This window comes from Nannospalax galili, unplaced genomic scaffold, assembly GCF_000622305.1.
Source record: "Nannospalax galili isolate Female #2095 unplaced genomic scaffold, S.galili_v1.0 scaffold702, whole genome shotgun sequence".
Lineage (NCBI taxonomy): Eukaryota > Metazoa > Chordata > Mammalia > Rodentia > Spalacidae > Nannospalax > Nannospalax galili.
The window spans coordinates 1,711,768-1,723,833 of record NW_008348657.1 but is presented as its reverse complement, the minus strand read 5'-3'; the positions used below and the strand labels follow the sequence as shown (position 1 = coordinate 1,723,833).

The 12,066-nt window shown below is 46.3% G+C and overlaps 1 protein-coding gene across 2 annotated transcripts in view; it reads left to right on the top strand.

The window, feature by feature from the left end:
* CUNH1orf131 (chromosome unknown C1orf131 homolog) overlaps nt 1–10,419 on the top strand; it is a 14,947-nt gene extending 4,528 nt beyond the window's left edge. The window contains exons 3-7 of one of the 2 annotated variants that reach the window (XM_008845805.3): nt 6,509–6,556; nt 7,310–7,405; nt 7,514–7,600; nt 8,652–8,704; nt 9,497–10,419. In XM_008845805.3, coding sequence (XP_008844027.1) covers nt 6,509–6,556; nt 7,310–7,405; nt 7,514–7,600; nt 8,652–8,704; nt 9,497–9,629 — 417 coding nt within the window. In that variant the 3' untranslated portion in view covers nt 9,630–10,419. The remainder of the gene's footprint in view (nt 1–6,508; nt 6,557–7,309; nt 7,406–7,513; nt 7,601–8,651; nt 8,705–9,496) is intronic. The other variant, XM_008845806.3, reaches the window with a different exon arrangement.
* Nucleotides 10,420–12,066: the final 1,647 nt, after the last annotated feature.

Sequence of the window (12,066 nt, the reverse complement as noted above, 5' to 3'; positions counted from 1 at the left end):
AGCCTCAGCTGATAGGTGCTCATAGTATGCTTTATTTACATGTGGCAGTGGGCTCCTGTAGTCCGACTACCAGGCAATGCCTGATTATCATATAGAAAAAACCTGGGAGTAGTTTTTACTCCAGGTAACTATGCCAAAGGTCATGTTTCAGATAAGGCATCTGTGTTTGGCGGCACTTCAAGGTGAGCCAGGAAGAGAGCAGGAGGCCTCCTGCTGAAAAGGGGAGCTCTTCCATTTGGCGCCGAGCCCCTCAGGGCTATCTGGACTTGGAGATCTGCAACCCTAACAGCAGGGTTCCCCAACAGTGGCTTCAGTTTAGCTTGTTCTCTATAGCTGTGTGATTGTTTGCTGTATCCTTACTGGTTTTGGTTTTTTAATAATTTATGTGTATGAGTGTATTGCCTGCATGTATGTGAGTACACTCGTGTCATGCAATGCCATGGAGGTCAGAAAAGGGCTTTGGATTCCCCTGGAACTGGAGTTAAGGACAGTTTGTAGCTGCCATGTGGGTGCTGGGAATGGAACCCGAGTCCTCTGTAAGAGCAGTCAGTGCTCTTAACCTCTGAGCCATCTCTCCAGCCCTCCTTATTGTTTTAAGAAGTATTCCTTGGGCTAAGGGATTCAGTGGTAAAGCCCTTGCCTAGCATGTGCATGTAGAAGGCTCTGGGTTCCATCCGTGGTACTGCAAAAACACAAAACAAATCCACCAGTGTTTTAGAATTTGGTGCTCTTTCTCACCCAGATCACTGACATCTCTTCCTCAGCAATTCTTAGGACACATTTGCCCTGTGTGCTCTTACTACAGGACTCATAAGTCAGCTTCCCACTCATGCTTCAAATATTGGCATTGAGACCTGCTGTAAGTGGGCCAGCCTCAGCTGGCCATCTGCTTACCACAGAGAACCCTACAAAGCTTGATTTTTTTTTTTTTTTTTCTGGTGTGGGAAGGTAGGAAAGCATTGCTTTCACTGTCACCAAGTTCGGAGAGTGAAGCTAACATGACCCACCTGAGCACCCTTCCTCACTGCTTCAAGTGCCTGAGTGTGTTTCCTCTTGCACTCAATGCCTGCCCCTCTTTCTAGACTGGAAGTTTTCTTATTAATAGAATGGGCAAAAACAGTGACACTGAGTGAGTCCAAGTTTTCCATCCCTTAGTAGGCTGTCAAGTTGTCTCTTCCCACTGCAAGAGCCAGTTGAAGGGTGCTCTTTCTACATTTTTGAACTTCCTGAACTTACTGGAATTTTTCTTTTTCTCTCAGTGTTCTGCCCTTTGAAAATGTGCGTATGCAGTGAAGGAGATGGTGGTCCCAGTAGAAACACATAAACCCATGCAAAGGCTGTAACGTATGGTGTTGCAGCATTGAATAGATGCCAGTGGGCCCTCTGTAGTGGCTGCATGAGATGAAGGGAGCCCGGTGGCCTGGGGCCAGTGAGGAGCATAATGCTGTGCTAAGTGCTTGTGTGCCAGGGAAGGTCAGGTTGGACCTTGTTCTCTGAAAACAGGGATACCATCTTAAGGCATTTCCAGCAGGCGTGGTGACAGAGACAGTAATTGATGATAAACTCCATTGGAGGTTATGGAATCAGAGAACTTGAGAAAGGAAGCGGTACTGGTGAATTGGGGACAATAATCCAACTGTCTGGCCATGCCTAAACCCAGAAAATGGCCTTTTCCCAGAACTTACACTAGACCTGTGAATTTCATATTGAAACTGAGCTGTGCATTGTCATAGGCTTAATGGGCTTATCTGGGAACATAGGCACCGTTTCATTAACAATCTACTCATTCCCATGTTTTACCCACAAGTGAACTTCTGCTCCTTACCTTCCTTGTGAAACACTGACTACAGAAGTCCCTTCACAGGAAACCGGAGGTGAGCTGTCACTTACCTGTTTGTTTATGCCACACCTCCTCATGTGTATCCCTAGAGACAACAGAGGTGCATGTGATCCTTTGCCCCTGTAGAGATTGCTGTACTGTGTTCTGTGGAGACAAAGGCCCAATAAAATAATGGTACAGTGATCAAGAGTTGCAAACACCGATGGAAATCAATAGAATGCCGAGAGGAACGGGCGATGCCCATCATAGGTGGAGTGGTCAGGGAAGGACAGTCCTGAGCAGGTGAAACTCAGTATTAAGTGGTGCCGGAAGGGGAAGGGGAGAGCAGTACTGGCAAGGAAGAAACAAATTTGCCAATCCCATCAGGTACCAGACACATAACCAGTTTAGAGAACTGGAAAATCAGCAGGAGTAGGATAGAGGAGACAGTGGCATGAGCTGGCACACAGAGCCAGGAAAGCCAGCCCTTGCGGGGCCTTGGAAGCAACTGTCAAGCTGTCACTTCGGAGTGTGTGGGAACATCCAGGCATAGTGGCTTGCGCCTATAATTCTGCACTGCTCTCAGAAGGCTGAAGTAGAAGGAGCACCATGAATTCAAGTAAATCCCAGGGCAGCCAAGGTTACAAACTAAAAAGTTCCAGGCCAGCCTAGGGAGATCCTGCCTTAAAAAACAAAACAAGCCAGGCATGGTGGCGCGTGCCTTTAATCCCAGCACTTGAGGGGCAGAGGTAGGCAGATCTCTATGAGTTCAAGGCCAGCCTGGTCTACATAGTGAGTTCTAGGACAGCAGGGCTACAGGGAGACCCTGTCTCAAAAAGACCAAAAAAAAACAAAGTTTGTAGGAAGCCACCAAAGAATTCTCAGCAGGGGCATCAGTGATCTGTTTCAGAATGCTCACTCTGGATATGAATGGATTATAAACGAGATGAATGAGGTGTTTGGCTCCTCAGTGTCCAGGTTTGAAGTGGGGTGGCCTGGACTAGGGGCTTGGGTGAGTAGAAAAAGCCTGCTCTGAACTGGGAGTAGGTCTGCCTGAGAGGAAGGAGTTCTTTTAAGCAGTGGGGCATCAGGTGTAGCCTGAAACCGGTCAGGTGACACTTGACCCATAGGGCCATGTCAGTAGGCTTCTCTGCCCTCAGCTGCTCCAGCTGCACTGTCCCTGCTTTAGGAGCTCCATGGTGGCCTAGATCAAAAGGAAGCAGAGAATGGCAAGAAGGGAAGGGGGTCTGCATCTGTGTCTGTATCTCCTTTTGTTCCCTGTGTGTGCTAGTGCTATTCCCATCCATTAACCCCTCGGGATTCCAAAGTCTTCTCTTCGAGGAGCCTGGTTCCTAGAGAGGTTAAGCTCCTGGCCTGCAGTTAAACATTAATCCCACATATAACATGTATAACTCAAAATACTCAGAGCTTTGAAAAGCACAATTTGACTAGGTTCTGTTTTGTTTTTAAGATTAATTGCGTTTATTTGGCAGGCAACCCCAATAAGGCGGCTTCTTCTTTAATATTTTATTATTTTTATTTTATGTGTATGATTGTTTTACCTGCTTGTAAGTTTAAGTGCACCCATGTCATACAATGCCCTTGAAGGTCAGAAGAGGGTGTTGGATTCCCCCGGAACTGGAGTTATGATTGTTAACCACCATGTGGGTGCTGGGAATCGAACCCAGGTCCTCTGCAAGAGCAGCCAGTGCTCTTAACCACTGAGCATCTTTCAAACACAAAGCTTCTTAAAAATAACTTCTGATCACTTTATTTGGTATGAATATTTGCAGGTATTGCTACAGAAATGTATAATCCCCAGTGTTAAGGATGAAGTGTGGGGTCTTGCACCTGTTGCCCATGCCTTTCCCTCCAAGCCATGCCCCCAGCCGGCTGTAGCAGAATGGCCATATGTGCTAATGGAACCCTCCTGAAAGTTGTGTGTGTGTGTGTGTGTGTTCACAGTATTGCAAGGGAACCCAGCCCTGCCAATTCAGATAAAGGACTATGGGTCTGAAGTAAGCACCAGAAGTGAGGTTCTAACCCCAGGCTCTGGCTTCCAGGCTGTATACTTACTTAGCTGCTGCATGGGAGGAGGTGGAACTCTTCAGCCTTTGATAAGGTACATGGGAGGAGCCAGAGACATCACCAGACAGGAAGACATCTCCCTATGTCATTGCCTAATAACCCTGCAGCCAGAGGCCAGAGTATTCATCCAGCATACCCCACTGCTGCTCACTGTTGGGTCAGTAGGTTTTAGGAAAGACAAATATGTACTTTAGTTGAGATTACACTCATCAAAGTGTGAATAAACACCTTACTGTTCTAAAACTGCCTTTATTTTTAGAGAGGATGTTACTTACTATTAATTGGTGACTGGTTGGACATTTTAACTAATAATTCTTTTTAATTGTCTACCTAGCTTTTTACTGCATTTTACTTATTTGGGATGTATGTGTCAGAGGACAGCCATAGGAGTCAGTTCTCTCCTTCCACCATGTGGGCCCCAGGGATTGAACTCAGGCCATCAGGCTTGATGGCAAACACTTTTGCCCAAACAGAACCATCTCAATAGCCCATCAATACATTTTTTTAAAAAAATCCAAGCCAAAGAAAATGATTTTTTTATTTTAAAGATATTAGTGTTTTGCCTGCATGTATGTGCTCCATGAACGTGCCTGGTGCCTGTGGAGACCAGAAGAGGGTTTGGATCCCCTGAAACTGAGAGTTACAGACAATTGTTAGTTACTATGTGGGAACCAAACTTGGGTCTTTGCAAGAGCAGACAGTGCTCTACTTAGCCATCTCTCCATCTCCTTACAAAAGTTTTTGATTGACAAGTCAGCCAGTCTATAGATAGGTTCACAGAGCCTAGAGCATAGCTCCTGTTTGGAAAAAAAAAAAAAAAAGAGAGACAGGAGACGTGGGTCCGCGTCTTGGCTCTGCAGGGCAGAGCACTACAGGGTTCTCAGAGTAGTACCATGCCCTGGATGAGCAGAATGCTGCTCTGGCTGGCACCATTGTCCCCCATGGGCCAGCACTTTCCTAGAGGCTGCATAGCATTTACAGCCCACTTGCTGTTGCAACAGATGGAGCCTGGGACTGGGTGGTGACAACTACTGTTGACCAAACATTTATGTCTTTGGCAGTGGTTTCCTTAAGATCTGAAGCTTCTAGAGAGTTCTGTGGGCTCAAAACCATAGACAAGAGATGTGACTGAGGAGCCACAAGCTAGAAGCATTTTTAACAGCATTCCCAGTTAAGAGCTAGGTCTTCCCCTTGGCCAGGAGCCTGTGTCTCAAAGAACTGACTGTTCAATGCACAAGACTTTGTGAGCTGTCATTCTAACATGGAAAGAAAGAATGGTTTAAAGGCAGTGGCCTCACCTCCTCACGGTGTCAGACGTCAACACTTTTCTGAACTCCTCTCCAAGCAGAACTTTCTCTCTGGCCATTAGAGACAGATGTGTCTTTGCTTTTTCTTGTTTCCTCTTCCTTTCCTTTAAGCCTTGAGTCCTTAAGATACATACTCTCCCCCTCCCTTTCTGTGAGAGCTGCTCCTTAGGATTTAGAGCAACCTGTGTAACTGATACTTAGATGTATGAGCTGGTTTCAAGGTTTTTTTTTTTTTTTTTTTTTTTTGTGGTGCTGGCCTCATGTTTGCTAGGTTAACACTTTGAGTTACACCCCAGCCCAGAAGTTCCTTTAAAGGTTGAGTAAGACTCCATTATATGGATATACCACCTTTTATCTATTCATCTGTCAGTGGACATTTGAGTTGTTTCTGTTGTAGCTACTGTTGAACATCAGTGTGCAGACACTCTGCTAATCCACACCAGAGGTGGAATTGCTCCGGTGTGCTCGTTCTGTTTTTAATGTTTTGAGGAAGTGCCACATATTTTCCACAGCAGCTTTACCCTTTAACATTTTTGCCTATAGAGACCAAGGTTTCCACTTTGTTTATCCTTGCTAGCACCTGTTGTTTTCTGATTTTTAATTTTTATTTTAAATGTGTATGTATGTATATATATGTAGAGAGAGATTAATTGCTGTTGTTGGTTTATTTTGAGATAGGATCTCACTTTGTAGCCCAAGCTGGCCTCAAAGTTGTCACCATCCTCCTGCCTCTGCCTCCTAAATGCTAGGATTACAGATGTGTGCTGCTATCTCTGGCTAGTTGGTAATTTTTTTTCAAAAATATCTTATTTAATATTTTATGTATATGAGTATATTGTCTGCATGTGTATAAATGCACACATGTCACACAGTGCTCACAAAGGTCAGAAGAGGAACTAGAGTTATGGATGGTTGTTAGCTGCCAAGTGGGTGCTGAAAATTGAACCTGGGTCCTCTGCAAGAGCAGCCAGTGTTCTTAACCACTGAGCCATCTCTCCAGCCCCTCATCATTAATTTTGTTTGTATGTTTTAATATTTTATTTTTTTATTTTATGTGTATGAGTGTATTGCTTGAATGTATGTGAGTGCACCTGTGTCATGCAGTGCCTGCAGAAGTCAGAAGAGGGCATCAAATTTCCCTGGATCTGGAGTTACAGATGATTGTTAGCTGCCATGTGGGGCCTGAGAATCGAACCCAGGTCCTCTGCAAGAGCATCCAGTGCTCTTAACCACTGAGCCATCTCTCCGGCCTCCTAGTCACTAATTTTTAATAACATTTTTTTTTGCTTTGCAGAGGGCCCTTGATAAAGATGTGAATATTCAAGAATTTAACCTGGAAAAGGTATGTGCTTTGAAAGAACTTTTGGTTCATTTTTAACTTTTAAGTTTATTGTGAATTAAAAACTGTTAGCATAGCCAGGCATGGTGGCACTCGCCTTTAATCCTAGCACTTGGGAGGCAGAGGCAGGTGGATCTCCATGAGTTCAAGGCCAGCCTGGTCTACAGAGCGAGTTCCAGGCAGCTGGAGCTACGGGGAGACCCTGTCTCAAAAAGATCAAAAAACAAAACAAAACAAAAAACTGTTAGCACGGCACCAGCTTTCTGTGTAGCGTCTTACATGTCTCATGGCTGGGGATACAGTGAACCCAACCTCACCACGTTCACTGATAAAATGTTACACACCAGGGATGCAGGGGTAAGCCAGAAAGATAGAATGTATGTTGTACACTTGCAGTAGGTTTCAGAGATGCCTGAGAGAAGGGTGGGATTAGGCTTGTCCTTTCACCTTCCAAGCGTGCACGGGCCAGAGAGGAACTTTCATCTAATTGGCTGCTCTCTGGTACTGGCTCAGAAAGATCCCATCATACCCCAGAACGTCATACCGTCCTGCCTTAAACCCCAGCTCTGTTACCAGTTCATGCAGAGAGAGTTCTCTGCTTCAGCTGTGATGAAACAAGGAAGAGACAGTCAAGGAGAGAAGTGGCGAAGGATCCCTGTGGTGCTTCTGTGAGGCAGGGTGTCTCTGAGGCTCCTGGGGGTACACTTCTGCTGAGGAGTTTTGGGGACATGGGGTCTGACTGTTTTGTGTCCTCAGGCTCGTTTGGAAGTGCACCGCTTTGGGATCACAGGTTATGGCAAAGGAAAGGAAAGAGTCCTGGAACGGGAACGGGCCATCATGCTGGGGGCTAAGGTGAGGGGCCGCCTACCATGGCCAGGCCTGGGGCAGGGGCAGCACAGGGACTGCTGGACATTATTGCAGACTAGAAACTGATGGTAAGTCTGTATTCTTTCCTTTTAGCCTCCCAAAAATAGTTATGTGAATTACAAGGTTTTGCAGGAGCAAATCAAAGAGAAAAGGGCAGCAATGGAAGAGGAAAAGAGAGTGGTAGGTGTGGCACCTCTGTGCTTTACTGTTAAACTGAAATGGAAAGACTGAGAGCTGCTGGAGGGGACTGCTTGCCTCAAAGTCAGGACTCCAGGGTTGCTGATAATGTCCCCCACTTTGCACTAACCATACTTCATCATGACAGCAGTGGCAGCAGGGCATTGTTGTCACCATAGTGTGTGTCTGTTAAGTGCCCACTGTGTGCTCAGCCATGATCACCCTGGGGAGCCCTGTCCTCAGGGTGTGGTAGTGAGGGAAGCCCCCAACTATGTGGACAGATAAGCTGGTGACCTGGTGCCTTTAAAGAGGCAGAACCTTGGGGAACATTGCAGGGGGTGAACTAGAGGTTTCTAAGGAGGTGACATTGAGTCAGGAACTGAGACTCTGATGTTGGGTGCTCAACTCCTCCCATGCCTGGCACTTTTTTTTTTTTTTTTTTGTCTTTTTGAGACAGGGTCTTCCTGTAGTCCCAGCTGGCCTGGAACTCACTATGTAGACCAGGCTGGCCTTGAACTCACAGAGATCCGCCTGCCTCTGCCTTTCGAGTGCTGGGATTAAAGGTATGTGCCACCACCTGGCCTATTTTTGTGCATTTCCTATGTAAAGCACACAGGCATGTGAAAGACCACAAGAAAGAGGTGTGGCAGTCCTTTTCATGTAATGTGGAAGGCATGACTTTTCATTTACGCCTGTCCTCTCATCCATAATTAAAAAATAGCCTTTTACTTTGGACGGACAATGGCCCTATCACTGAGCTACCATCCAAACTCTTTGGTTTTTGTGACAGGGTCTCACTATTTAGCCCAAGCTGGTCTGGAATTGGTGCTCCTGCTTCTGCCACCTGAGTGCAGGGGGCACAGATGTGTACCACCATACTCCATAGCCTGTGATATTTTGGAATGGGTTTTAGGGTGACTTTGTGGCTTATACTTAATAACACACCTGAATGCTTTAAATAAATGGTATTTCTATGGGTTTTTGTCTCAAAACTGTTGTCCTGTTTTTGAATCTCCATTATCTGTTGCTCTCACATCTTAAATTCTGAAATCAGGCCCAGGACACAGATTTTTCCAAGAGAAAGAAAAGAAAAGGACAGGAAGAGAGGTGAGTATGGTGTGGTGGTAGCAGGTGCGGGGTTATCGCTGGCTGAGCCTTGTAGCTGGTTTTCCATATTATGCCTTTAGTTGGGGGGTTGGGAGGGTACATTACCTCTACTCAGGCTTGTTAGGGGATGGTAGGTTAGGAAACTGCCCAAGACCTCAGAACTGGATCTGAAACCTTCTCTAGTCTCAAGTTATCAAAGACTAGACACCTCAAGTACCTAGTGGAGAAGCTGTGGCTGGCATTCTGCCCAGACTCCCCTCCCTCCTGAGAGAGCCTGTGGACATGACTGCCTGGGTTGTGGGTCTTTGACACTGTGTGTGGTAGAGCATATGGTAGATGCTCAGCAGTGAAGTGGCAGGTGTGGGGCCTGGCGCTTATCTCTTAGCTCTCCTCTGGGCACTGTTCCACACCAGACTCTCTTCATCCTGGCCCTTCTGCACTATCATTATTCTCTCTCTGTTGAGTGCCCACCATGTGCTGGGTAGGTGTTGGTGCCCAGCAGTGAGCACCCCAGGGAGCCCGTACTTAGGGGCATGGTAGTCGGGAGTACAGTACCAGCAAGTCCTATAAAGAGGCTAAGCCTCGTGAAAGCTTTGCTAGGGGTGAGCCGAAGGCTGCTTCAGGGGATAATGTCAGGTAAGAACTGAGCAGAGAATGGGGACACCCTGAAAATAGCATTCCACACCAAGGCTCTGAGGCAGGAAGGCCCATGCAACTCTGACAAGGCAGCCAGGAAGCCTCTGCTCTTCTTGCTGCTAACTGCTTGGCACCTGTCTCTCACCTCGAACACAGGAAAGCCAAGAAGTCAGCCCCCAGTATTTTATCCAGTAGACGGATTGGGCAGGTTGGAAAATTCAAGAATGGGACATTGATTCTGAGTGCAGTTGATATCAAGAAAATAAATTCTTCCAGAGTGGCCAAATGAAGCACTCTGTCGTCTCCGGAAGAGAGTGAGAGCAAGTGGCGGTGCTGGTGTGACACCTGCTAGAGCTGTAGGCTCATTCATGACTTTTCTTCTGAAGAGCACGTCTGACAAAACATTGGCTACTGCTCTGCACACTACCAGCACCTAAACTTCACTCCCTTTCTGGTGACTGGTGTTGGGCACAGATTTTACACTCTTGTGATTTTGTCTTGTGATTTACTGTCTAGTGATTAACATTAAAGTGCCTTTTGCCTTTTTTAATGACAACATTACTGTGTCATGAAGGAACTAAGATCATGGTCAGTTGTTGGTTTTGTAGAAATCAATTCAATTTTCAGCCTACAGTGTGTATAAAACCTACTTTGTAAGATGCTCGAGAAATGTAGCTTGTGTGGTATGTGTGACTAGACGGCTTTGACTCATTTTGAGCATCTATAATTACAAAGACCTGTCTCCTTGGGCCTGTCATTGTTTTCAGTGATGCTGCCCTGGCCTGAGGTGCCAGCATCTTCTCAGAGCTTGGGGCACATTAAAGGAAAGTCTCCAGTGATGGTAGCAATATTGGCAACCCCGCCCCCCCAAAAAGTTCAGCTCTTAGCCCAGCAAACAGTATGGTTTTGGTCTGAAAACTCACACACAGCAGCCAGCTGCTGTCTGTTGGCGCCGAAAGCATCGCCAGACCAACTCAGAGGATGGAATCCGGCTTGTCAGCAAGTTTGGGAAGCTCAAATTCTAGGCTTATTTTGAAGTAATGTTCATTAGGAATATATTTTGGCACTTTGAAAAAATATTTTATGTATTTTTATTTTATGTGTATGAGTGTATTGCTTGAATGTATGTAACTGCACCTGTTGGGTGGGTGCCACTCTGGGTGTGGGGGTCAGAGGTCAACTTTCAGGAGGTGATTCCTACTATGCGGGTCCCAGGAATTGAATTCAGATTATCAGGGTTGGTGGCAAGCACCTTTGCTTACTGAGCCAGCTCTCCAGCCTACACTTATAAGATCTTAACATGACAGAAAGTACTAGGAAAAATCTTAGGAGACATGAATGGTATATTAAAAGGAGCACTGGATCAGTTGAACCCCATCTTTTCAACAGAAAGTCTGGATGAGCCAGGAGGGCTCAGATAGCTGAGGGCTCTGCTGAGGGACCAGAGCCCCAGCCTAGTTCATTCTGAAAAGTATGCAGATTTTAAGTATAAATTACTAGCTTTTGTTTCTACTTTTAAATTTACTATATATTTACAGTGAGTCCTAGACAAAAGGCAGAAAGTGATGCTGTGTGACTCAAGAGCAGCATCTGACCACTGGGTGTTCAAAGCCAGAGGGAAAGTCACACCTGGCCTCTCACTACGGCCACCAAGTAAGGGACAAACAGTGCCCTCATAGTGTCTGTCACCATTTGCCCTGGTTAGGTTTGGGCCCCCAGTCCTATCTGCACCCCTGCAGGATTCAGTCCACACAGCTGTAGGCAGAGCTGGGCAGATGGAGGGCCTGTACAGGAAGCCCCCAAAGCCGAACTTGATAGGGCTACAGAGCCAGCTCTTGCTGACAAGTCACAGGAAAGTGGAAAGGCTCTGGAAATCAAGCTCACCCTCATGCTATTGGGACCAACATGGGAAAGAAGTGTTCACTTGATACAGAATCAACCTGGGAAAGCTGGCATCCTGCCCCTAACTGCACTTGTTTCACACTCCCAACAGCATCCACTCCCAACAGCCAAATGCAATGCGCCTGTCCCCAGTGCAGAAGTTGTGTAGTCATGTGACTGGCTTCTTTGACTAGGATGACTTCCTCTCTCTGTAGTCATCCATCTGTCTCCAAGTTCATACATGTTTCTGGAAATGTCTATATCCCACTGCACCCCTCCGTGTTCCTCACAGTACTCCTCTTGTAGCTACTACTGCACCCTCACAACCACCCTGTTAGTATTTGGGCATGTTCATGTGGGTTTACCGGGACACACACACACACACACACAACCTCAGCTGTGATTCCTCAGGTGCTGGCCACCATTTTTTGAGACAGTCCCTCATTGACCTGGAACTCAGTATGCTAAGTTGGCTGCCTTGAAGACCATTTTATTAGCGTTTAAGAGGAAAAACAACAGGGCAGGCAAGCTGTAAGTCTTGGCAGCTACTGAGAGGAGGGAGATGAAGAGAGGAGGAAGATAGAGTCATGCCTTTTGAGTTAAAGTACAAAAAACAAGCAGGTTCAGCAGTGGTCAGCCAGCAGGTACATGGGGCAAGGGAGGGCGACTCCTTCAGAGAAAGGGGAAAAGCCCAGAGAATCAGGGCCAGAGTGCTTAGGCTTTTGACTAGGATCCAAATAATACATAGAAGGAAAAGGGAAAGTTCCACGTTTTGAGTTAGAACTCAGAAAAGCAGGCAGGCTTAGCTGTGAAGGTCTGCAAGCACCTGCTTCATCCAGCCTTTT